General features: G+C 49.5%; 1 protein-coding gene across 2 annotated transcripts; it reads left to right on the top strand.

The window, feature by feature from the left end:
- Positions 1 to 192: 192 nt before the first annotated feature.
- On the top strand, positions 193 to 27,392 carry LOC139574855 (ectodysplasin-A-like). 2 transcript variants are annotated; one of them, XM_071399813.1, is made up of 8 exons: positions 193 to 698; positions 6,682 to 7,048; positions 15,575 to 15,616; positions 16,617 to 16,796; positions 21,976 to 22,010; positions 22,446 to 22,497; positions 22,653 to 22,777; positions 26,738 to 27,392. In XM_071399813.1, the coding sequence occupies exons 1-8, from the start codon at positions 357 to 359 to the stop codon at positions 26,981 to 26,983; spliced, it is 1,389 nt and encodes a 462-aa protein (XP_071255914.1). In that variant the 5' UTR covers positions 193 to 356; the 3' UTR covers positions 26,984 to 27,392. The 2 variants fall into 2 exon arrangements, with proteins under 2 accessions (XP_071255914.1, XP_071255913.1); XM_071399812.1 differs by having other exon boundaries at positions 22,653 to 22,783.
- The last annotated feature ends 165 nt before the right edge of the window (positions 27,393 to 27,557 follow it).

Below are 27,557 nucleotides of genomic sequence, written 5' to 3'. Positions count from 1 at the left end.
TAGGATCAGTTCACACTCTCCACAACGCCAAACATTCACCCTTGGTAGGAAAAATACCAAACTGATCACAGATCAGCGTCGGTCTCGGGGCTGGTGGCAGCTTCCGTTAAAAAACATGTGGGCGGAGTCACAAAGGGGAACCACAACGGGAACCAATCAGATACTCGGAAGGCGTGGTCCTCAGTACTCGGACCTTTTGTATCACTACGGAGACGCGTGCAGTTTGCGCTGACCGGAGATTGTACTATCGTTGTTACTATGTTGGCATGAGGATCAAGTCTAGTGAGTAGCGGTGGAACCAACGTGCTGATTATGCCTAGATAAACCAACGCAACTCTCTGACACTTTGTGTGATAATGGCATGCGATGGTTCGATTGACGATTTCCCCGACAAAGTGTTGTTGACCGGATCACCGTCTTCATGCACGTGCATCAATACGTGCAAAACCCACAACAGAAGTAGTAGCAGCGTGAGCAACACCAGTATGGTTTTCCTCGGCTTCTTTATGTTGTCTCTGTCTCTGCACGTTATCACGCTGCTGTGCTACCTGGATCTCCGGTCCGAAGTGAAGCGGGAAATTTCTCAGCGGAGAGGAGGGGACGAAAAGTTGACCCTCGGTGGAACCGATGTGACCGACCCGTTGAACCCCTCCGATCACCGAGTGATGGACCCCGGCGCCCGGGCACAGGGTCACGAGGTAAACAAAACAGAATCCATAGCAACCACACATGCACTCTTTCTCTCCCCAAACATGTGATACATCAGAACTGCTTCTATTTACAATACTTAGTCATGAGCCTATTTCGTTTCCATTTTAGCATTTGAATCATATAGGCCTAGCTCTTGATCAGACCAGTCATCTGTACTCTACAGATCTGAAACGTAGTTTGGTTAAGTATGCAGCGATGCACTTGTGTTGTGTAATAACCTGTTCTCCGGTCACTGAGGTGTGTGAATGAGCTGGAAGTCATTGATCAGACCTGTTCTCCGGTCACTGAGGTGTGTGAATGAGCTGGAAGTCATTGATCAGGTCTGTTCTCCGGTCACTGAGGTGTGTGAATGAGCTGGAAGTCATTGATCAGACCTGTTCTCCGGTCACTGAGGTGTGTGAATGAGCTGGAAGTCATTGATCAGACCTGTTCTCCGGTCACTGAGGTGTGTGAATGAGCTGGAAGTCATTGATCAGGTATGTTCTCCGGTCACTGAGGTGTGTGAATGAGCTGGAAGTCATTGATCAGGTATGTTCTCCGGTCACTGAGGTGTGTGAATGAGCTGGAAGTCATTGATCAGAACTGTTCTCCGGTCACTGAGGTGTGTGAATGAGCTGGAAGTCATTGATCAGGTCTGTTCCCAGAACTCTGTAGCTTTGAGTAGCCTACTCTAACAGAAACAATCAATCTTAAGAGAAACAGGTGTTCATGACTTCTTTACTGAACAACACCTTGACTCACAGAGAGAGGAGGAGAGGGGAGGGGAGAACAGAGGAGAACGGAGGAGAGGGGAGAACAGAGGAGAGGGGAGAACAGAGGAGAACGGAGGAGAGGGGAGAACAGAGGGGAGGGGAGAACAGAGGAGAGGAGAGAACAGAGGAGAGGAGAGAACAGAGGAGAGGGGAGAACAGAGGGGATGAGAGGTAGAACAGGAGAGGGGAGAACAGAGGGGATGAGAGGTAGAACAGGAGAGGGGAGAACGGAGGAGAGGGGAGAACAGAGGGGAGGAGAGAACAGAGGAGAGGAGAGAACAGAGGAGAGGAGAGAACAGAGGAGAGGAGAGAACAGAGGAGAGGAGAGAACAGAGGAGAGGAGAGAACAGAGGAGAGGGGAGAACAGAGGGGATGAGAGGTAGAACAGGAGAGGGGAGAACAGAGGGGATGAGAGGGGAGAACAGGAGAGGAGAGGGGAGAACAGAGGAGAGGGGAGGAGAGGCAGAACAGGAGAGGGGAGAACAGAGGAGAGGAGAGAACAGAGGAGAGGAGAGAACAGAGGAGAGGAGAGAACAGAGGAGAGGAGAGAACAGAGGGGATGAGAGGTAGAACAGGAGAGGGGAGGAGAGGGGAGAACAGAAGGGATGAGAGGTAGAACAGGAGAGGGGAGAACAGAGGGGATGAGAGGGGAGAACAGGAGAGGAGAGGGGAGAACAGAGGAGAGGGGAGGAGAGGCAGAACAGGAGAGGGGAGAACAGGAGAGGGGAGGAGAGGCAGAACAGGAGAGGAGAGGGGGAAGTTGAGGCAGCAGTTGGGTGGAAAGATGATGTGGTCATCGCAAAGCCAGCAGGTGCAGAGCCTCCGGCTGAATGTGTAGGCCTGCATTTATTGTCACATCTGATTGGTGTTAATTTTGTTCTGATGTTGCTCACCATTCCACAATAGAACCCCTCCCCCCAGATCAGCACTCCTGCACAATGAGGTCCAGGCCCCTGATCTGATAGGTGTTCATTCTGTTCCTACAGAGGGTGATGGAATGCTGTGATCAGTCAGAGACTGTGGCTGTATGGGGCTTTCCCTCCTGAGGGCCCTGAGTGGAACAGGCTATGGGGCTTTCCCTCCTGAGGGCCCTGAGTGGAACAGGCTATGGGGCTTTCCCTCCTGAGGGCCCTGAGTGGAACAGGCTATGGGGCTTTCCCTCCTGAGGGCCCTGAGTGGAACAGGCTATGGGGCTTTCCCTCCTGAGGGCCCTGAGTGGAACAGGCTATGGAGCTTTCCCTCCTGAGGGCCCTGAGTGGAACAGGCTATGGGGCTTTCCCCCCTGAGGGCCCTGAGTGGAACAGGCTTTCCCCCCTGAGGGCCCTGAGTGGAACAGGCTTTCCCCCCTGAGGGCCCTGAGTGGAACAGGCTATGGGGCTTTCCCTCCTGAGGGCCCTGAGTGGAACAGGCTTTCCCTCCTGAGGGCCCTGAGTGGAACAGGCTATGGGGCTTTCCCTCCTGAGGGCCCTGAGTGGAACAGGCTTTCCCTCCTGAGGGCCCTGAGTGGAACAGGCTATGGGGCTTTCCCTCCTGAGGGCCCTGAGTGGAACAGGCTATGGGGCTTTCCCCCCTGAGGGCCCTGAGTGGAACAGGCTATGGGGCTTTCCCTCCTGAGGGCCCTGAGTGGAACAGGCTATGGGGCTTTCCCTCCTGAGGGCCCTGAGTGGAACAGGCTATGGGGCTTTCCCCCCTGAGGGCCCTGAGTGGAACAGGCTATGGGGCTTTCCCTCCTGAGGGCCCTGAGTGGAACAGGCTATGGGGCTTTCCCTCCTGAGGGCCCTGAGTGGAACAGGCTATGGGGCTTTCCCTCCTGAGGGCCCTGAGTGGAACAGGCTTTCCCCCATGAGGGCCCTGAGTGGAACAGGCTTTCCCCCCTGAGGGCCCTGAGTGGAACAGGCCTTTTCTGTCACCCAGCTGGTGATGCTCTCTCTGTGAGGACAGCGAGGTGCAGGCCATGATGAGACACAGCACTACAGCTGTACATATTCACTAGGCTGTACTGTATGCTGTTCCTCCAGATGTCTGCCTTAAACACGGCTGATTACTGAGGCCACAGTTTACATAGTGGTAGAAACAGGAGCATGTGGTGGAGGGGTGTGTGTGTGTGTGTGTGTGTGTGTGTGTGTGTGTGTGTGTGTGTGTGTGTGTGTGTGTGTGTGTGTGTGTGTGTGTGTGTGTGTGTGTGTGTGTGTGTGTGTGTGTGTGTGTGTGTGTGTGTGTGTGTGTGTGTGTGTGTGTGTGTGTGTGTGTGTGTGTGTGTGTGTGTGTGTGCCGCTCCACCAAAGCCATACCGCAGTACTTGTTAGTGTTCAGACACTTGCTCCAGCTTTGAAGATATGTTCTCTCCCCTCCTGCTCAGATGAAAGGTTGTCCCTCTGGTTGGCACTTGACAGACATTCCACGATGTTGGCATCCAGTCATCTAATGCTGCATGTCTTAATGTAGGGAGGTGATTTACCATGTCTTAATGTAGGGAGGTGATTTACCATGTCTTAATGTAGGGAGGTGATTTACCATGTCTTAATGTAGGGAGGTGATTTACCATGTCTTAATGTAGGGCTAGCCAGGTAGGATGTCTTAGTGAGGTGATTTACCATGTCTTAATGTAGGGAGGTGATTTACCATGTCTTAATGTAGGGCTAGCCAGGTAGCATGCCTTAGTGAGGTGATTTACCATGTCTTAATGTAGGGCTAGCCAGGTAGCATGTCTTAGTAGTGAGGTGATTTACCATGTCTTAATGTAGGGCCAGTCAGGTAGCATGTCTTAGTTAATGTAGGGCTAGTCAGGTAGCATATCTTAGTAGTGAGGTGATTTACCATGTCTTAATGTAGGGCTAGTCAGGTAGCATGTCTTAGTGAGGTGATTTACCATGCCTTAGTTAATGTAGGACCAGTCAGGTAGAATGTCTTAGTTAATGTAGGGCTAGCCAGGTAGCATGTCTTAGTGAGGTGATTTACCATGTCTTAGTTAATGTAGGACCAGTCAGGTAGCATGTCTTAGTAGTGAGGTGATTTACCATGCCTTAGTTAATGTAGGACCAGTCAGGTAGCATGCCTTAGTTAATGTAGGACCAGTCAGGTAGCATGCCTTAGTTAATGTAGGACCAGTCAGGTAGCATGTCTTAGTTAATGTAGGACCAGTCAGGTAGCATGCCTTAGTTAATGTAGGACCAGTCAGGTAGCATGTCTTAGTTAATGTAGGACCAGTCAGGTAGCATGTCTTAGTTAATACAATACAGTACTGTACTGTATAATACAGGGCAGTACAATGCAGTAGAGTATAGTACAAGGTAGTACAATACAGTATAGTACAGGGCAGTACAATGCGGTATAGTACAGGGCAGTACAATACAGTAGAGTATAGTACAGGGCAGTACAATACAGTATAGTACAATACTGTAGAGTATAGTACAGGGCAGTACAATACAGTAGAGTATAGTACAGGTCAGTACAATACAGTATAGTACAATACTGTAGAGTATAGTACAGGGCAGTACAATACTGTGGAGTATAGTACAGGGCAGTACAATACAGTATAGTACAATACTGTGGAGTATAGTACAGGGCAGTACAATGCGGTATAGTACAGGGCAGTACAATACAGTAGAGTATAGTACAGGGCAGTACAATACAGTATAGTACAATACTGTAGAGTATAGTACAGGGCAGTACAATACAGTATAGTACAATACTGTGGAGTATAGTACAGGGCAGTACAATACTGTGGAGTATAGTACAGGGCAGTACAATACAGTATAGTACAATACAGTAGAGTATAGTACAGGGCAGTACAATACAGTAGAGTATAGTACAGGGCAGTACAATACAGTAGAGTATAGTACAGGGCAGTACAATACAGTATAGTACAATACTGTGGAGTATAGTACAGGGCAGTACAATACAGTGGAGTATAGTACAGGGCAGTACAATACAGTAGAGTATAGTACAGGTCAGTACAATACAGTATAGTACAATACTGTGGAGTATAGTACAGGGCAGTACAATACAGTATAGTACAATACTGTGGAGTATAGTACAGGGCAGTACAATACAGTGGAGTATAGTACAGGGCAGTACAATACAGTAGAGTATAGTACAGGTCAGTACAATACAGTATAGTACAATACTGTGGAGTATAGTACAGGGCAGTACAATACAGTATAGTACAATACTGTGGAGTATAGTACAGGGCAGTACAATACTGTGGAGTATAGTACAGGGCAGTACAATACAGTATAGTACAATACAGTAGAGTATAGTACAGGGCAGTACAATACAGTAGAGTATAGTACAGGGCAGTACAATACAGTAGAGTATAGTACAGGGCAGTACAATACAGTAGAGTATAGTACAGGGCAGTACAATACAGTAGAGTATAGTACAGGGCAGTACAATACAGTAGAGTATAGTACAGGGCAGTACAATACAGTAGAGTATAGTACAGGGCAGTACAATACAGTAGAGTATAGTACAGGGCAGTACAATACAGTAGAGTATAGTACAGGGCAGTACAATACAGTAGAGTATAGTACAGGGCAGTACAATACAGTAGAGTATAGTACAGGGCAGTACAATACAGTAGAGTATAGTACAGGGCAGTACAATACAGTAGAGTATAGTACAGGGCAGTACAATACAGTATAGTACTTCCTGTATATAGCCATGTTATTACTACTTCCTGTATATAGTCGTGTTATTTTCTACTTCCTCTATATATCCGTGTTTTTTTCTACTTCCTGTATAAAGCCGTGTTCTTTTCTACTTCCTGTATAAAGCCGTGTTCTTTTCTACTTCCTGTATAAAGCCGTGTTCTTTTCTACTTCCTGTATATAGCCGTGTTGTTTTTTACTTCCTGTATATAGCCGTGTTGTTTTCTACTTCCTGTATATAGCCGTGTTGTTTTCTACTTCCTGTATATAGCCGTGTTGTTTTCTACTTCCTGTATATAGCCGTGTTATTTTCTACTGATTTATTTTAATTTGTGTATTCATTCCTATTGTCATGACTCGTAAGTAAGCATTTCACTGTTTTACACCTGTTGTCTACGAAGTGTGTGACAAATACATTTTGATTCTATGACTTGATTTATTACCGTGTCAAATTGGTATATTATATCGTCAAAATGTGACTGACTAAGGAAGTCTTCAAAAGACAGTCTACTTTGAACAGGGGCTTAAATATTGCTATCCTGAGCAGTGTTATGTTTCTGTTTCAACAGGAGAGGTTGCTCCACAGACAGCCGGATGGCCACCCCACCAGACCCCCCACAGCCCCAGGGGACAGTAGCAGTATCCACAGGCAGCCGGATGGCCACCCCACCAGACCCCCCACAGCCCCAGGGGACAGTAGCAGTATCCACAGACAGCCGGATGGCCACCCCACCAGACCCCCCACAGCCCCAGGGGACAGTAGCAGTATTCACAGACAGCCGGATGGCCACCCTACCAGACCCCCCTCAGCCCCAGGGGACAGTAGCAGTATCCACAGACAGCCGGATGGCCACCCTACCAGACCCCCCTCAGCCCCAGGGGACAGTAGCAGTATTCACAGAGCCAAACGGAGCCCAAGGAAACAATCTGACTCAGGTATGGGCTTTAGCTCAACCAACTACAGTGTTCCTGTTTCAACTGTTTATTCCATCCTACACACACACACACACACACACACACACACACACACACACTCAGAAATGAGTTAGTCAGGCTAAACACACAGACACGACAGGCAGTGTCAGCTACAGAACCTGTCCCCTGAAGCTAGCTAGACAGGCAGGGTCAGCTACAGAACCTGTCCCCTGAAGCTAGCTAGACAGGCAGGGTCAGCTACAGAACCTGTCCCCTGAAGCTAGCTAGACAGGCAGGGTCAGCTACAGAACCTGTCCCCTGAAGCTAGCTAGACAGGCAGGGTCAGCTACAGAACCTGTCCCCTGAAGCTAGCTAGACAGGCAGGGTCAGCTACAGAACCTGTCCCCTGAAGCTAGCTAGACAGGCAGGGTCAGCTACAGAACCTGTCCCCTGAAGCTAGCTAGACAGGCAGGGTCAGCTACAGAACCTGTCCCCTGAAGCTAGCTAGATGATGAAATTTGAAGGTCAGTCATCTCTCTATTTGAAGGTCAGTCATCTCTCTGTTTGAAGGTCAGTCATCTCTCTATTTGAAGTTCAGTCATCTCTCTATTTGAAGGTCAGTCATCTCTCTGTTTGAAGGTCAGTCATCTCTCTATTTGAAGTTCAGTCATCTCTCTATTTGAAGGTCAGTCATCTCTCTGTTCTGTAGCATGAGTTAATCTGCCTGCCAGCCTGATCATTGCATTGCATTCCCTTCCCTCCTCGTCAATTTTCTGATTGTTGAATTAGGAAATTAGGGTCTGGCCCCGTTTTTGCGAATGGTCCAAGATGAACATGGCCCTTACAGTAGTCAGCAGGGGGACATTACTCTCAGCTGCAGCACCTGCCTTCAGTTGGTTGTCTTGTTGGTTATTTATCTGTGTGGACAAAATGACACCCTTTTCCCTATGGACCCTGGTCTAAAGTAGTGCACTATATAGGGAATAGGGCTCTGGTCTAAAGTAGTGCACTATATAGGGAATAGGGCTCTGGTCAACAGTAGTGCACTATATAGGGAATAGGGCTCTGGTCTAAAGTAGTGCACTATATAGGGAATAGGGTGCCATTTGGGATGCTCACTCTGTGTATAATAGATCTACTAGCTAGTAGATTTGTCTACTGAGGCGTCCTACCCCTAACCCAGAGTGCACTCTGTTTTAGCAAGGAGTTATCTCTTGGTAGCCAAACAGCATGACAATCACTGACAACGGCAGACCAATTACGATCTTTTACACGATTGTTGGCGGAAGTTTGTTTGTGGTTTCTCACCGTGTTGTGGAGTACATTTTTATTACCGCTCATTTAACGGAGCTGCTCCACCATCCAGGGTTGACGGTGTTCCTGCGTTGGATTGATTATCAGTTGGATGTGAAACGAGGGAAATTAGGATTTCGCCCCGATTTGAGCGTGACTCGTGGTGGAGTTTTACCATCTCTAAAGAATCTACATAATGTCCCACTAGGTATTCAGGATCAGAGAATCTACATAATGTCCCACTAGGTATTCAGGATCAGAGAATCTACATAATGTCCCACTAGGTATTCAGGATCAGAGAATCTACATAATGTCCCACTAGGTATTCAGGATCAGAGAATCCACATAATGTCCCACTAGGTATTCTGGATCAGAGAATCTACATAATGTTCCACTAGGTATTCAGGATCAGAGAATCTACATAATGTCCCACTAGGTATTCAGGATCAGAGAATCTACATAATGTCCCACTAGGTATTCAGGATCAGAGAATCTACATAATGTCCCACTAGGTATTCAGGATCAGAGAATCCACATAATGTCCCACTAGGTATTCAGGATCAGAGAATCTACATAATGTCCCACTAGGTATTCAGGATCAGAGAATCTACATAATGTCCCACTAGGTATTCAGGATCAGACAATCTACATAATGTCCCACTAGGTATTCAGGATCAGAGAATCTTCATAATGTCCCACTAGGTATTCAGGATCAGACAATCCTTTAGACTGGTGATGACAGGACATTCCTTTAGACTGGTGATTACAGGACATTCCTTTAGACTGGTGATTACAGGACATTCCATTAGACTGGTGATTACAGGACATTCCTTTAGACTGGTGATGACAGGACATTCCTATAGACTGGTGATGACAGGGCATTCTTTTAGACTGGTGATTACAGGACATTCCTTTAGACTGGTGATTACAGGACATTCCTTTAGACTGGTGATGACAGGACATTCCTTTAGACTGGTGATGACAGGGAATTCTTTTAGACTGGTGATTACAGGACATTCCTTTAGACTGGTGATTACAGGACATTCCTTTAGACTGGTGATTACAGGACATTCCTTTAGACTGGTGATTACAGGACATTCCTTTAGACTGGTGATTACAGGACATTCCTATAGACTGGTGATTACAGGACATTCCTTTAGACTGGTGATGACAGGACATTCATTTAGACTGGTGATTACAGGACATTCATTTAGACTGGTGATTACAGGACATTCCTTTAGACTGGTGATTACAGGACATTCCTTTAGACTGGTGATTACAGGACATTCCTTTAGACTGGTGATTACAGGACATTCCTTTAGACTGGTGATTACAGGACATTCCTTTAGACTGGTGATTACAGGACATTCCTTTAAACTGGTGATTACAGGACATTCCTTTAGACTGGTGATTACAGGACATTCCTATAGACTGGTGATTACAGGACATTCATTTAGACTGGTGATTACAGGACATTCCTTTAGACTGGTGATTACAGGACATTCCTTTAGACTGGTGATTACAGGACATTCCTTTAGACTGGTGATTACAGGACATTCCTTTAGACTGGTGATTACAGGACATTCCTTTAGACTGGTGATTACAGGGCATTCCTTTAGACTGGTGATTACAGGACATTCCTTTAGACTGGTGATTACAGGACATTCCTTTAAACTGGTGATTACAGGACATTCCTTTAAACTGGTGATTACAGGACATTCCTTTAGACTGGTGATTACAGGACATTCCTATAGACTGGTGATTACAGGACATTCATTTAGACTGGTGATTACAGGACATTCCTTTAGACTGGTGATTACAGGACATTCCTTTAGACTGGTGATTACAGGGCATTCTTTTAGACTGGTGATTACAGGACATTCCTTTAGACTGGTGATTACAGGACATTCCTATAGACTGGTGATTACAGGGAGCTGACTGATTGCTCAGTTTTTGGGTTTAAATTTGTAGAAAAAAACTCACCTTTGGGACAATCGCCATCAATCTGTAAAACTGAGAGACAGTAACCATTACCAGACCCCTGCGCTCCCTTCCCTCAACACACACACATCCTTTTGTAATCTCAGCCTCTGAGCTCTGTGTGTGTGTGTGTGTGTGTCTGTGTGTGTGTGTGTGTGTGTACTCACACACACACGTGTTACTCCCGGAGACCGACATCTTCAAAGACCAAAGGCTGTTTTTTATTTGCATAGCTCACATTCTAAACATCGAGGACTGAAGCAAAGCTGTGCACATCGAGGACTGAAGATGGAGGTTCTAAATCACATCAGTGAAATGAATGAAACACATCAATACGACACATCCTCTAAGACAGCCCCCCTGGTTCATCCTCTAAGACAGCCCCCCTGGTTCATCCTCTAAGACAGCCCCCCTGGTTCATCCTCTAAGACGGCCCCCCTGGTTCGTCCTCTAAGACAGCCCCCCTGGTTCGTCCTCTAAGACAGCCCCCCTGGTTCGTCCTCTGAGACAGCCCCCCTGGTTCATCCTCTAAGACAGCCCCCCTGGTTCGTCCTCTAAGACAGCCCCCCTGGTTCGTCCTCTAAGACAGCCCCCCTGGTTCGTCCTCTAAGACAGCCCCCCTGGTTCGTCCTCTAAGACAGCCCCCCTGGTTCGTCCTCTAAGACAGCCCCCCTGGTTCGTCCTCTGAGACAGCCCCCCTGGTTCGTCCTCTGAGACGGCCCCCCTGGTTCGTCCTCTGAGACGGCCCCCCTGGTTCGTCCTCTGAGACGGCCCCCCTGGTTCGTCCTCTGAGACGGCCCCCCTGGTTCGTCCTCTGAGACGGCCCCCCTGGTTCGTCCTCTGAGACGGCCCCCCTGGTTCGTCCTCTGAGACGGCCCCCCTGGTTCGTCCTCTGAGACGGCCCCCCTGGTTCGTCCTCTGAGACGGCCCCCCTGGTTCGTCCTCTGAGACGGCCCCCCTGGTTCGTCCTCTGAGACGGCCCCCCTGGTTCGTCCTCTGAGACGGCCCCCCTGGTTCGTCCTCTGAGACGGCCCCCCTGGTTCGTCCTCTGAGACGGCCCCCCTGGTTCGTCCTCTGAGACGGCCCCCCTGGTTCGTCCTCTGAGACGGCCCCCCTGGTTCGTCCTCTGAGACGGCCCCCCTGGTTCGTCCTCTGAGACGGCCCCCCTGGTTCGTCCTCTGAGACGGCCCCCCTGGTTCGTCCTCTGAGACGGCCCCCCTGGTACGTCCTCTGAGACGGCCCCCCTGGTTCGTCCTCTGAGACGGCCCCCCTGGTTCGTCCTCTGAGACGGCCCCCCTGGTTCGTCCTCTGAGACGGCCCCCCTGGTTCGTCCTCTGAGACGGCCCCCCTGGTTCGTCCTCTGAGACGGCCCCCCTGGTACGTCCTCTGAGACGGCCCCCCTGGTACGTCCTCTGAGACGGCCCCCCTGGTTCGTCCTCAGAGACGGCCCCCCTGGTACGTCCTCTGAGACGGCCCCCCTGGTTCGTCCTCTGAGACGGCCCCCCTGGTTCGTCCTCTGAGACGGCCCCCCTGGTACGTCCTCTGAGACGGCCCCCCTGGTTCGTCCTCTGAGACGGCCCCCCTGGTTCGTCCTCTGAGACGGCCCCCCTGGTTCGTCCTCTGAGACGGCCCCCCTGGTTCGTCCTCTGAGACGGCCCCCCTGGTTCGTCCTCTGAGACGGCCCCCCTGGTTCGTCCTCTGAGACGGCCCCCCTGGTTCGTCCTCTGAGACGGCCCCCCTGGTTCGTCCTCTGAGACGGCCCCCCTGGTACGTCCTCTGAGACGGCCCCCCTGGTTCGTCCTCTGAGACGGCCCCCCTGGTTCGTCCTCTGAGACGGCCCCCCTGGTTCGTCCTCTGAGACGGCCCCCCTGGTTCGTCCTCTGAGACGGCCCCCCTGGTTCGTCCTCTGAGACGGCCCCCCTGGTTCGTCCTCTGAGACGGCCCCCCTGGTACGTCCTCTGAGACGGCCCCCCTGGTTCGTCCTCTGAGACGGCCCCCCTGGTACGTCCTCTGAGACGGCCCCCCTGGTTCGTCCTCTGAGACGGCCCACCTGGTTCGTCCTCTAAGGAAGGAAGAGGAGGGAGATGGGAGGAAGAGACGCGTGAGGAACAGGGGAGAGACGCTGGCCACATGTCTGTGATGTACTCATGGTAAGGCCTTGGTGGTTGTAATGACGTGGTGAACACAGGGACAGCCGGACGGCTGTTTCACACTGTTCACCAGCACACCCACCAACACGCAAACACAAGTAAGGCTGGTGATGCCCTTCTAGCATGTGTGAATTAATACACGCTTTCATCCGGCTACATTCCCCATCTGAGGCTAATTCAATGGACAGTGTTTTGGCAGGAAGATCTCTAATGATCCAGCCCTGCACACACACACACACACACACACACACACACACACACACACACACACACACACACACACACACACACACACACACACACACACCGCAGACACACACACACACACACACACACACACACACACACTGCAGACACACACCGCACACACACACACACACACACACACCGCAGACACACACACACACCACAGACACACACACACACACACCGCAGACACACACAGACACACACCGCAGACACACACAGACACGCAGACACACACAGACACACAGACACACAGACACACACACACACACACACACACACACACACACACACACACACACACACACACACCCAGCCTGATCTGGGCTAAGAACGCTTCAGGCTGGAGGTGGAACCACACTTAGAAATTACTGGAATTACTACAATACAGACACACACACACACCGCAGACACACACACACACCGCAGACACACACACACACCGCAGACACACACACACACACATACACACCGCAGACACACACACGCACACCGCAGACACACACACACACGCACACCGCAGACACACACACACCACAGAGCACAATATACCGATATACCGCCACACATACTCTATGTTCTGCTTATTAACGTTGAGGTTGTAGTGTTACTGTATTCCTGGAGGTAGAGGTTGTAGTGTTACTGTATTCAGGGAGGTAGAGGTTGTAGTGTTACTGTATTCAGGGAGGTAGAGGTTGTAGTGTTACTGTATTCAGGGAGGTAGAGGTTGTAGTGTTACTGTATTCAGGGAGGTAGAGGTTGTAGTGTTACTGTATTCCTGGAGGTAGAGGTTGTAGTGTTACTGTATTCAGGGAGGTAGAGGTTGTAGTGTTACTGTATTCAGGGAGGTAGAGGTTGTAGTGTTACTGTATTCCTGGAGGTAGAGGTTGTAGTGTAACTGTATTCGGGGAGGTAGAGGTTGTAGTGTTACTGTATTCCTGGAGGTAGAGGTTGTAGTGTTACTGTATTCCTGGAGGTAGAGATGTAGTGTTACTGTATTCAGGGAGGTAGAGGTTGTAGTGTTACTGTATTCAGGGAGGTAGAGGTTGTAGTGTTACTGTATTCAGGGAGGTAGAGGTTGTAGTGTTACTGTATTCAGGGAGGTAGAGGTTGTAGTGTTACTGTATTCAGGGAGGTAGAGGTTGTAGTGTTACTGTAATCCTGGAGGTAGAGGTTGTAGTGTTACTGTATTCCTGGAGGTAGAGGTTGTAGTGTTACTGTATTCCTGGAGGTAGAGGTTGTAGTGTTACTGTATTCCTGGAGGTAGAGGTTGTAGTGTTACTGTATTCAGGGAGGTAGAGGTTGTAGTGTTACTGTATTCAGGGAGGTAGAGGTTGTAGTGTTACTGTATTCAGGGAGGTAGAGGTTGTTGTATTCAGGGAGGTAGAGGTTGTAGTGTTACTGTATTCAGGGAGGTAGAGGTTGTAGTGTTACTGTATTCAGGGAGGTAGAGGTTGTAGTGTTACTGTATTCAGGGAGGTAGAGGTTGTAGTGTTACTGTATTCAGGGAGGTAGAGGTTGTAGTGTTACTGTATTCAGGGAGGTAGAGGTTGTAGTGTTACTGTATTCAGGGAGGTAGAGGTTGTAGTGTTACTGTATTCAGGGAGGTAGAGGTTGTAGTGTTACTGTATTCAGGGAGGTAGAGGTTGTAGTGTTACTGTATTCAGGGAGGTAGAGGTTGTAGTGTTACTGTATTCCTGGAGGTAGAGGTTGTAGTGTTACTGTATTCGGGGAGGTAGAGGTTGTAGTGTTACTGTATTCCTGGAGGTAGAGGTTGTAGTGTTACTGTATTCAGGGAGGTAGAGGTTGTAGTGTTACTGTATTCAGGGAGGTAGAGGTTGTAGTGTTACTGTATTCAGGGAGGTAGAGGTTGTAGTGTTACTGTATTCAGGGAGGTAGAGGTTGTAGTGTTACTGTATTCAGGGAGGTAGAGGTTGTAGTGTTACTGTAATCCTGGAGGTAGAGGTTGTAGTGTTACTGTATTCCTGGAGGTAGAGGTTGTAGTGTTACTGTATTCCTGGAGGTAGAGGTTGTAGTGTTACTGTATTCCTGGAGGTAGAGGTTGTAGTGTTACTGTATTCAGGGAGGTAGAGGTTGTAGTGTTACTGTATTCAGGGAGGTAGAGGTTGTAGTGTTACTGTATTCAGGGAGGTAGAGGTTGTTGTATTCAGGGAGGTAGAGGTTGTAGTGTTACTGTATTCAGGGAGGTAGAGGTTGTAGTGTTACTGTATTCAGGGAGGTAGAGGTTGTAGTGTTACTGTATTCAGGGAGGTAGAGGTTGTAGTGTTACTGTATTCAGGGAGGTAGAGGTTGTAGTGTTACTGTATTCAGGGAGGTAGAGGTTGTAGTGTTACTGTATTCAGGGAGGTAGAGGTTGTAGTGTTACTGTATTCAGGGAGGTAGAGGTTGTAGTGTTACTGTATTCAGGGAGGTAGAGGTTGTAGTGTTACTGTATTCAGGGAGGTAGAGGTTGTAGTGTTACTGTATTCCTGGAGGTAGAGGTTGTAGTGTTACTGTATTCGGGGAGGTAGAGGTTGTAGTGTTACTGTATTCGGGGAGGTAGAGGTTGTAGTGTTACTGTATTCGGGGAGGTAGAGGTTGTAGTGTTACTGTATTCGGGGAGGTAGAGGTTGTAGTGTTACTGTATTCCTGGAGGTAGAGGTTGTAGTGTTACTGTATTCGGGGAGGTAGAGGTTGTAGTGTTACTGTATTCGGGGAGGTAGAGGTTGTAGTGTTACTGTATTCGGGGAGGTAGAGGTTGTAGTGTTACTGTAATCCTGGAGGTAGAGGTTGTATATTGTTGTTGTTGACATCTGACACCTGGTGTTCAGTCCACCATCAAGACTAGATTAAACACTTGTTTCTGTTTGTCTTTCAGAATCAACTGGGAAACGGAAAGAAACGGAAAGAAGAAAGAAAGGTGATTTCCTGTAATATATCCTCCTCTGAGCCTCCTGTAATGTGTCCTCCTCTGAGCCTCCTGTAATGTGTCCTCCTCTGAGCCTCCTGTAATGTGTCCTCCTCTGAGCCTCCTGTAATGTGTCCTCCTCTGAGCCTCCTGTAATGTGTCCTCCTCTGAGCCTCCTGTAATGTCCTCCTCTGAGCCTCCTGTAATGTCCTCCTCTGAGCCTCCTGTAATGTTTCCTCCTCTGAGCCTCCTGTAATGTTTCCTCCTCTGAGCCTCCTGTAATGTGTCCTCCTCTGAGCCTCCTGTAATGTATCCTCCTCTGAGCCTCCTGTAATGTATCCTGCTCTGAGCCTCCTGTAATGTTTCCTCCTCTGAGCCTCCTGTAATGTTTCCTCCTCTGAGCCTCCTGTAATATTTCCTCCTCTGAGCCTCCTGTAATGTTTCCTCCTCTGAGCCTCCTGTAATGTGTCCTCCTCTGAGCCTCCTGTAATGTTTCCTCCTCTGAGCCTCCTGTAATGTTTCCTCCTCTGAGCCTCCTGTAATGTGTCCTCCTCTGAGCCTCCTGTAATGTGTCCTCCTCTGAGCCTCCTGTAATATTTCCTCCTCTGAGCCTCCTGTAATGTGTCCTCCTCTGAGCCTCCTGTAATGTTTCCTCCTCTGAGCCTCCTGTAATGTGTCCTCCTCTGAGCCTCCTGTAATGTATCCTGCTCTGAGCCTCCTGTAATGTTTCCTGCTCTGAGCCTCCTGTAATGTTTCCTCCTCTGAGCCTCCTGTAATGTTTCCTCCTCTGAGCCTCCTGTAATGTCCTCCTCTGAGCCTCCTGTAATGTTTCCTGCTCTGAGCCTCCTGTAAAGCACAGTTCATGGTGCCCAGATAACGTTCATGGACTTATTCAGACTCAGACTACCTGTTATGTTGAAACTCTGCCTTAGTTGATCTGCAGACATTAGTTATCAGTCAGTTGATAGGAATGATACTCATTATGTATTTCTGTGTGTCCGTGTGGCCCCAGGCAGGAAGAGGTCTCCTCCAGGAGCTCAGGGCTCCCCCGGTCCACCTGGTTCCCCAGGCCCCCAGGGGCCTCCAGGTATACCTGGTATCCCTGGTATTCCTGGTAGCAACGCTGTGGGCCCCGCTGGACCTCCTGGTCTCCCCGGAGCACAGGGGCCCCCCGGGCTGACGGGACCGGCAGGTAAGGGATGAGATAATAGATCTAGACAGCATATTGGTCAGTCATATTATGGCTGTCTCCAAAATGGCACCCTATTCCCTATAGCAGTGGTTCCCTACTCCAGTCCTCCAGTACTACCAGCAGTCCAGTTTATTGTAGCCCTCGACAAACACACCTGATTCAACGTGTTAACTAATAATTTAGGCCCTCTGAGTTGACTCGGGTGAGTTCATCAAGGGCTACAATACAAATGTGTGTTGGTGAAGAGGAAAAGGAAATTCAACCCTGACCCAGAGAAGCGTCGGCATTGTTCTGAACGGACTTCCCGTGGAGGGTCAGAACCCAGAGAAGCGTCGGCATTGTTCTGAACGGACTTCCCGTGGAGGGTCAGAACCCAGAGAAGCGTCGGCATTGTTCTGAACGGACTTCCTGTGGAGGGTCAGAACCCAGAGAAGCGTCGGCATTGTTCTGAACGGACTTCCCGTGGAGGGTCAGAACCCAGAGAAGCGTCGGCATTGTTCTGAACGGACTTCCCGTGGAGGGTCGGAACCCAGAGAAGCGTCGGCATTGTTCTGAACGGACTTCCCGTGGAGGGTCGGAACCCAGAGAAGCGTCGGCATTGTTCTGAACGGACTTCCCGTGGAGGGTCGGAACCCAGAGAAGCGTCGGCATTGTTCTGAACGGACTTCCCGTGGAGGGTCGGAACCCAGAGAAGCGTCGGCATTGTTCTGAACGGACTTCCCGTGGAGGGTCGGAACCCAGAGAAGCGTCGGCATTGTTCTGAACGGACTTCCCGTGGAGGGTCGGAACCCAGAGAAGCGTCGGCATTGTTCTGAACGGACTTCCCGTGGAGGGTCGGAACCCAGAGAAGCGTCGGCATTGTTCTGAACGGACTTCCCGTGGAGGGTCGGAACCCAGAGAAGCGTCGGCATTGTTCTGAACGGACTTCCCGTGGAGGGTCGGAACCCAGAGAAGCGTCGGCATTGTTCTGAACGGACTTCCCGTGGAGGGTCGGAACCCAGAGAAGCGTCGGCATTGTTCTGAACGGACTTCCCGTGGAGGGTCGGAACCCAGAGAAGCGTCGGCATTGTTCTGAACGGACTTCCCGTGGAGGGTCGGAACCCAGAGAAGCGTCGGCATTGTTTTGACCGGACTTCCTGTGGAGGGTCAGAACCCAGAGAAGCATCAGCATTGTTCTGACCGGACTTCCTGTGGAGGGTCAGAACCTAAATCACAGTCAGCATAATTTTACTAGCGGGTGAGGGCATACCAGCCAACCGTTTTTATCATTTCTATAGGTTTTGCAATTGCGGTAGAAAACAGAGCGATGGCCTCTATTAAAAAGAGGAGGATCCCATCAGCTTTCTATAGACTAGACCTACTATATTTATTTCTCAATATAGAAACGTAGGTGTAGACTATATTACATGGATTTATTGTGAAGGTGTAGGTAGACTATATTACATGGATTTATTGTGAAGGTGTAGACTATATTACATGGATTTATTAGATTTGTTTAAAAGTAGATGTTCCAAAGGTCTGCATCAGTGGACCTGTAGGCTCCGTGTGGAGGACCGGAGGAAGCCACTGCATCAGTAGACTGTAGGCTCCGTGTGGAGGACCGGAGGAAGCCACTGCATCAGTAGACTGTAGGCTCCGTGTGGAGGACCGGAGGAAGCCACTGCATCAGTAGACTGTAGGCTCCGTGTGGAGGACCGGAGGAAGCCACTGCATCAGTAGACTGTAGGCTCCGTGTGGAGGACCGGAGGAAGCCACTGCATCAGTAGACTGTAGGCTCCGTGTGGAGGACCGGAGGAAGCCACTGCATCAGTAGACTGTAGGCTGCGTGTGGAGGACCGGAGGAAGCCACTGCATCAGTAGACTGTAGGCTCCGTGTGGAGGACCGGAGGAAGCCACTGCATCAGTAGACTGTAGGCTCCGTGTGGAGGACCGGAGGAAGCCACTGCATCAGTAGACTGTAGGCTCCGTGTGGAGGACCGGAGGAAGCCACTGCATCAGTAGACTGTAGGCTGCGTGTGGAGGACCGGAGGAAGCCACTGCATCAGTAGACTGTAGGCTCCGTGTGGAGGACCGGAGGAAGCCACTGCATCAGTAGACTGTAGGCTCCGTGTGGAGGACCGGAGGAAGCCACTGCATCAGTAGACTGTAGGCTCCGTGTGGAGGACCGGAGGAAGCCACTGCATCAGTAGACTGTAGGCTCCGTGTGGAGGACCGGAGGAAGCCACTGCATCAGTAGACTGTAGGCTCCGTGTGGAGGACCGGAGGAAGCCACTGCATCAGTAGACTGTAGGCTGCGTGTGGAGGACCGGAGGAAGCCACTGCATCAGTAGACTGTAGGCTCCGTGTGGAGGACCGGAGGAAGCCACTGCATCAGTGGACCTGTAGGCTCCGTGTGGAGGACCGGAGGAAGCCACTGCATCAGTGGACCTGTAGGCTGTGTGTGGAGGACCGGAGGAAGCCACTGCATCAGTGGACCTGTAGGCTCCGTGTGGAGGACCGGAGGAAGCCACTGCATCAGTGGACCTGTAGGCTCCGTGTGGAGGACCGGAGGAAGCCACTGCATCAGTGGACCTGTAGGCTCCGTGTGGAGGACCGGAGGAAGCCACTGCATCAGTGGACCTGTAGGCTCCGTGTGGAGGACCGGAGGAAGCCACTGCATCAGTGGACCTGTAGGCTCCGTGTGGAGGACCGGAGGAAGCCACTGCATCAGTGGACCTGTAGGCTCCGTGTGGAGGACCGGAGGAAGCCACTGCATCAGTGGACCTGTAGGCTCCGTGTGGAGGACCGGAGGAAGCCACTGCATCAGTGGACCTGTAGGCTCCGTGTGGAGGACCGGAGGAAGCCACTGCATCAGTGGACCTGTAGGCTCCGTGTGGAGGACCGGAGGAAGCCACTGCATCAGTGGACCTGTAGGCTGTGTGTGGAGGACCGGAGGAAGCCACTGCATCAGTGGACCTGTAGGCTGTGTGTGGAGGACCGGAGGAAGCCACTGCATCAGTGGCCTGTAGGCTCCGTGTGGAGGACCGGAGGAAGCCACTGCATCAGTGGACCTGTAGGCTCCGTGTGGAGGACCGGAGGAAGCCACTGCATCAGTGGACCTGTAGGCTCCGTGTGGAGGACCGGAGGAAGCCACTGCATCAGTGGACCTGTAGGCTCCGTGTGGAGGACCGGAGGAAGCCACTGCATCAGTGGACCTGTAGGCTCCGTGTGGAGGACCGGAGGAAGCCACTGCATCAGTGGACCTGTAGGCTCCGTGTGGAGGACCGGAGGAAGCCACTGCATCAGTGGACCTGTAGGCTCCGTGTGGAGGACCGGAGGAAGCCACTGCATCAGTGGACCTGTAGGCTCCGTGTGGAGGACCGGAGGAAGCCACTGCATCAGTGGACCTGTAGGCTCCGTGTGGAGGACCGGAGGAAGCCACTGCATCAGTGGACCTGTAGGCTCCGTGTGGAAGACCGGAGGAAGCCACTGCATCAGTGGACCTGTAGGCTCCGTGTGGAGGACCGGAGGAAGCCACTGCATCAGTGGACCTGTAGGCTCCGTGTGGAGGACCGGAGGAAGCCACTGCATCAGTGGACCTGTAGGCTCCGTGTGGAGGACCGGAGGAAGCCACTGCATCAGTGGACCTGTAGGCTCCGTGTGGAGGACCGGAGGAAGCCACTGCATCAGTGGACCTGTAGGCTCCGTGTGGAGGACCGGAGGAAGCCACTGCATCAGTGGACCTGTAGGCTCCGTGTGGAGGACCGGAGGAAGCCACTGCATCAGTGGACCTGTAGGCTGTGTGTGGAGGACCGGAGGAAGCCACTGCATCAGTGGACCTGTAGGCTGTGTGTGGAGGACCGGAGGAAGCCACTGCATCAGTGGCCTGTAGGCTCCGTGTGGAGGACCGGAGGAAGCCACTGCATCAGTGGACCTGTAGGCTCCGTGTGGAGGACCGGAGGAAGCCACTGCATCAGTGGACCTGTAGGCTGTGTGTGGAGGACCGGAGGAAGCCACTGCATCAGTGGCCTGTAGGCTCCGTGTGGAGGACCGGAGGAAGCCACTGCATCAGTGGACCTGTAGGCTCCGTGTGGAGGACCGGAGGAAGCCACTGCATCAGTGGACCTGTAGGCTCCGTGTGGAGGACCGGAGGAAGCCACTGCATCAGTAGACTGTAGGCTCCGTGTGGAGGACCGGAGGAAGCCACTGCATCAGTGGCCTGTAGGCTGCGTGTGGAGGACCGGAGGAAGCCACTGCATCAGTGGCCTGTAGGCTGCGTGTGGAGGACCGGAGGAAGCCACTGCATCAGTGGACCTGTAGGCTCCGTGTGGAGGACCGGAGGAAGCCACTGCATCAGTGGCCTGTAGGCTGCGTGTGGAGGACCGGAGGAAGCCACTGCATCAGTGGCCTGTAGGCTGTGTGTGGAGGACCGGAGGAAGCCACTGCATCAGTGGACCTGTAGGCTCCGTGTGGAGGACCGGAGGAAGCCACTGCATCAGTAGACTGTAGGCTCCGTGTGGAGGACTGGAGGAAGCCACTGCATCAGTGGCCTGTAGGCTGCGTGTGGAGGACCGGAGGAAGCCACTGCATCAGTGGCCTGTAGGCTGCGTGTGGAGGACCGGAGGAAGCCACTGCATCAGTGGCCTGTAGGCTGCGTGTGGAGGACCGGAGGAAGCCACTGCATCAGTGGCCTGTAGGCTGCGTGTGGAGGACCGGAGGAAGCCACTGCATCAGTGGCCTGTAGGCTGCGTGTGGAGGACCGGAGGAAGCCACTGCATCAGTGGCCTGTAGGCTGCGTGTGGAGGACCGGAGGAAGCCACTGCATCAGTGGCCTGTAGGCTGCGTGTGGAGGACCGGAGGAAGCCACTGCATCAGTGGACCTGTAGGCTCCGTGTGGAGGACCGGAGATGCTAAATGTGTTTATGTTCATTAACGGTCAACTACCGTGAGACCGACAGTTATTTGATTGACAATCTCCTGCTGACAACATGGCCGCCGCAGACCTAGTTTAGATCACTTTCTCCTTTGTTCTCCTGCCTGAAGTTGGGGTTAGGGGTCGCGTCCCAAGTGAAACCCTGTATAGTGCATTATTTTTGTTGGACCCTGGTCAAATGTAGTGCACTGTAATGGGAATAGGGTGCCGTTTGGGACAAAGTTAAGCGTTAGGAACTGATCCAGGATCTGATTCTCTCTGTTCCAGGAGTCGTCGATAAAACCAAAACAAGAGAATTCCAGGTAGAGTATCTCGTCTTTGAACAAACGTTTTACATTATTACGTAACTTATTGTTGTACCGAACGTTTTACAACACATTATTACGTAACTTATTGTTGTACCGAACGTTTTACAACACATTATTACGTAACTTATTGTTGTACCGAACGTTTTACAACACATTATTACGTAACTTATTGTTGTACCGAACGTTTTACAACACATTATTACGTAACTTATTGTTGTACCAAACGTTTTACAACACATTATTACATAACTTATTGTTGTACCGAACGTTTTACAACACATTATTACGTAACTTATTGTTGTACCGAACGTTTTACAACACATTATTACGTAACTTATTGTTGTACCGAACAACGGTGAAGGGTGGGAGTAACGCTGTGCTCCTAAAGACTGATGAGAAATGATCTACTGTATGTGATGTGTGTTGCAGCCTGCTGTGGTGCATCTACAAGGACAGGAAACCACCATACAGGTTAAGGAGGGTAAGTGTCCATTGTAGATATACCTTTTGCGTGGTATAATCTACATTCAATACTGTAGGTGTAAATTTACTCTTGTTCAGAGGTGCTCTGGGTGTTTACTATGGTTGTTTTGACTGCCTTTCCCCCATGAATGATTGATTGATGTCTTTGTCTAGACCTGTCTGAAGGTGTTTTGAGGAACTGGAAGATGGTGTCGATCCACCACCGTGTCTTCAAGATGCACTCTCGCTCCGGAGAACTGGAGGTCCTACTAGGTGGCATCTACTTCATATATAGTCAGGTAGAAGTGAGTAGTGACTACTACAATAATACTACAACTTTACTATATACTACTACAGTCTGTAGATACTTCATATATAGTCAGGTAGAAGTGAGTAGTGACTACTACAATAATACTACAACTCTACTACATTACTATATACTACTACAGTCTCTACCTACTTCATATATAGTCAGGTAGAAGTGAGTAGTGACTACTACAATAATACTACAACTTTACTATATACTACTACAGTCTGTAGATACTTCATATATAGTCAGGTAGAAGTGAGTAGTGACTACTACAATAATACTACAACTCTACTACATTACTATATACTACTACAGTCTCTACCTACTTCATATATAGTCAGGTAGAAGTGAGTAGTGACTACTACAATAATACTACAACTTTACTATATACTACTACAGTCTGTAGATACTTCATATATAGTCAGGTAGAAGTGAGTAGTGACTACTACAATAATACTACAACTTTACTACATTACTATATACTACTACAGTCTGTAGATACTTCATATATAGTCAGGTAGAAGTGAGTAGTGACTACCACAATAATACTACAACTTTACTATATACTACTACAGTCTGTAGATACTTCATATATAGTCGGGTAGAAGTGAGTAGTGACTACTACAATAATACTACAATTCTACAATAATCTTACAACTACCCTACAGTAATACTATAGCTCTACTACAATAATACTACAACTATACTATATTACTAAATACTACTACAGTATCTATCTATTTTATATATAGTAATACTACAAATGTACTACAGTAATACTACAGTAATGCTACAACTGTACTATAATAATACTACAACTGTACTATGGTAATACTACAACTGTACTATAGTAATACTACAACTGTAATACTACAACTACTACAGTAATACTACAGCTGTACTATAGTAATACTACAACAGTACTATAGTAATACTAGAACTACTACAGTAATACTACAACTGTACTATAGTAATACTACAACTACTATGTAATACTACAACTCTACTAATACTAGAATTTCATTTGTCACATGATTGGTAAACAACAGGTGTAGACTAACAGTGAAATGCTTAATTATGGGTCCTTTTCCAACAATGCAGAGTTTAAGATAAATAGTGACACAAGGAATAACTAATAACGAGTAAATATAACACGGCTATATACAGGGAGTAGAAAATAACATGGCTATATACAGGAAGTAGAAAATAACATGGCTATATACATTTTACGTTACTGTCTTATTCTAAAATTGATAAAATTGTTTTTCCATCATCAATTTACACACAATACTCCATAATGACATCACAATACTACATAATGACAACACAATACCCCATATGACATCACAATACTCCATAATGATCACACACAATACCCCATATGACATCACAATACCCCATATGACATCACAATACTCCATATGACATCACAATACTCCATAATGACAACACAATACCCCATATGACATCACAATACTCCATAATGATCACGCACAATACCCCATATGACATCACAATACTCCATAATGACAACACAATACCCCATATGACATCACAATACCCCATATGACATCACAATACTCCATAATGATCACACACAATACCCCATATGACATCACAATACTCCATAATGACAAAAGCAAAAACACATTTTTAGAAATTTTAACTTAAAAAAAAGGCAGCTTGACCCACATTTACATAAGTATTCAGACCTTTTACTCAGTACTTTGTTGAAGCACCTTCGGCAGCGATTACAGCCTCAAGTCTTCTTGGGTATGACGCTACAAGCTTGGCACCTGTATTTGGGGAGTTTCTCCCATTCTTCTCTGCAGATCCCCTCAGGCTCTGTCAGGTTGGTCGGGGAGCGTCGCTGCACAGCTATTTTCAGGTCTCTCCAGAGATGTTCGGTCGGGTTCAAGTCCAGGCTCTGGCTGGGCACCTCAAGGACATTCAGAGACTTATCCCAAAGCCACTCCTGCATTGTCTTGGCTGTGTGCTTAGGGTTGTTGTCCTGTTGGAAGGTGAACCTTCGCCCCAGTCTGAGGTCCTAAGCGCTCTGGAGAAGGTTTTTATCAAGGATCTCTCTGTACTTTGTTCTGTTCATCTTTTCCACGGTCCTGACTAGTCTCCCAGTCCCTGCTGCTGAAAAACATCCCCACAGCATGATGCTGCCACCACCATGCTTCACAGTAGGGATGGTGCCATGTTTCCTCCAGACATGACACTTGGCATTCAGGTCAAAGAGTTCAATCTTGGTTTCATCAGACCAGAGAGTCTTGTTTCTCTTGGTCTGAGAGTCTTCAGGTGCCTTTTGGCAAACTCCAAGCATGCTGTCATTTACCTTTTACTGAGGAGTGGCTTCTGTCTGGCCAGTCTACCATAAAGGCCTGATTGGTGGAGTGCTGCAGAGATGGTTGTCCTTCTGGAAGGTTCTCCCATCTCCACAGAGGAACTCTGGACCTCTGTCAGAGGGACCATCGGGTTCTTGGTCACCTCCCTGACCAAGGCCCTTCTCCCCCAATTGCTCAGTTTGGCCGGGCGGCCAGCTCTAGGAAGAGTCTCGATGGTTCCAAACTTCTTCCATTTAAGAATGATGGAGGCCACTGTGTTCTTGGGGACCTTCAGTGCTGCAGAAATGTTTTTGTACCCTTCCCCAGATCTGTGCCTCGACACAATCCTGTCTCAGAGCTCTACGGACAATTACTTCGACCTCATGGCTTGGTTGTTGCTCTGACGTGCACTGTCAACTGTGGGACCTTATATAGACAGGCGTGTGCCTTTCCAAATCATGTCCAATCAATTGAATTTACCACAGGGGGACTCCAAGTTGTAGAAACATCTCAAGGATGATCAGTGGAAACAGGATGCACCTGAGCTCAATTTCGAGTCTCATAGCAAAGGGTCTGAATACTGATGTGTGTGTGCGTGTGTGTGTGTATGTGTGTGTGTGTGTACGTGTGTGTACGTGTGTGTGTGTTATGTGTGTGTGGGGTGCGTACACTGAGTTTACAAAATATTAAGACACCTGCTCTGTCCATGACATAGACAGACCAGGTGAATCCAGGTGAAAGCTATGATCCCTTATTGATGTCACCTGTTAAATCCACTCCAATCAGTGTAGATGAAGGGGAGGAGACGGGGTAAAGAAGGATGTTTAAACCTTGAGACATGGATTGTGTATGTGTGCCATTCAGAGGGTAAATGGGCAGGACAATAGATTGAAGTGCCTTTTTAACAGGGTCTGGTAGTAGGTGCCAGACGCACCGGTTTGAGTGTTAAGAACTGCAGCGCTGCTGGGTTTTTCACTCTCAACAGTTTTCCTTGTGTTTCAAGAATGGTCAACCACCCAAAGGACATCCAGCCAACTTGACACAACTGTGGGAAGCAGTGGAGTCAACATGGGCCAGCATCCCTGTGGAAGGCTTTCGATACCTTGTAGAGTCCATCTCCTGACGAATTGAGGCTGTTCTGAGGGCAAAAGGGGGTGCAACTCAATATTAGGAACATGTTCTTAATGTTTTGTGTATGTAGTGTGTGATGATGATACTTGGTGTACTATTGCTACTTACCCTGACCCTCTCTCCTCTTCCTCCTCTACCTGACCCTCTCTCCTCTTCCTCCTCTACCTGACCCTCTCTCCTCTACCTCCTCTACCCCTACCTCTGTTCCCCAGGTGTACTATCGCTACTTACCCTGACCCTCTCTCCTCTTCCTCCTCTACCTGACCCTCTCTCCTCTTCCTCCTCTACTTGACCCTCTCTCCTCTACCTCCTCTACCAGACCCTCTCTCCTCTTCCTCCTCTACTTGACCCTCTCTCCTCTTCCTCCTCTACCTGACCCTCTCTCCTCTTCCTCCTCTACCTGACCCTCTCTCCTCTACCTCCTCTACCCCTACCTCTGCCAGTTGTATTCATCTTCTCTCTCTCCTTCTCCTCCCTCTGTTCCCCAGGTGTACTATCTCAACTTCACGGACATCGCCAGCTACGAGGTGATGGTAGACTCCACCCCCTTCCTGCGTTGTACCTGCAGCATGGAGACGGGACAGAGGAAGTTCAACACGTGCTACACGGCGGGGGTCAGCCTGCTGAGGGCGGGACAAAGGATCTCCATCAGGATGGTCTATGATGACACGCTGATCAGCATGACCAATCATACTACGTTCCTGGGGAGCGTCAGGCTGGGGGATTCCCCCTGACCATGACCAATACGGCACAACTTCTCCCTGACCAATCACACCTCCTTCCTGGGACTTCCTGACCAATCATACTACGTTCCTGGGACGTGTCAAGCTGGGGGATTTCCCCCTGGCCAATACGGCACCACTTCCTGGGGCCCCCTGACTAATCACACCTCCTTCCTGGCGCTCCATGACCAATCACACTACGTTCCTTTTGGAGCGTCCGGCTGGGGGGGAGACTCCCACATCAGGACATCACTAAGTAGTACAATCAATCTTGATCTCCACCATAAAAAGCATCTAGACATTATCTCATAATTCTTTTAGACTCAAATTTAGTTTTCAACAGCGGACATTTGTATAAAACTTTGTCTCTGACATTTGCAACATTGTTTCAATATTCCGATTGGATCTCCATCTGTCCCATAGTTACATTTACATTTTACATTTAAGTCATTTAGCAGACGCTCTTATCCAGAGCGACTTACGAACGTGTCGGGAGTCGGGACGAGACAGACAGACAGGCAGACAGGCAGGCAGACAGACAGACAGGCAGGCAGGCAGACAGGCAGACAGACAGACAGACAGGCAG

Source organism: Salvelinus alpinus, chromosome 4 (assembly GCF_045679555.1).
Source record: "Salvelinus alpinus chromosome 4, SLU_Salpinus.1, whole genome shotgun sequence".
Lineage (NCBI taxonomy): Eukaryota > Metazoa > Chordata > Actinopteri > Salmoniformes > Salmonidae > Salvelinus > Salvelinus alpinus.
The sequence above is the reverse complement of the archived record's forward strand: the minus strand, read 5'-3'. Positions and strand labels throughout refer to the sequence as shown.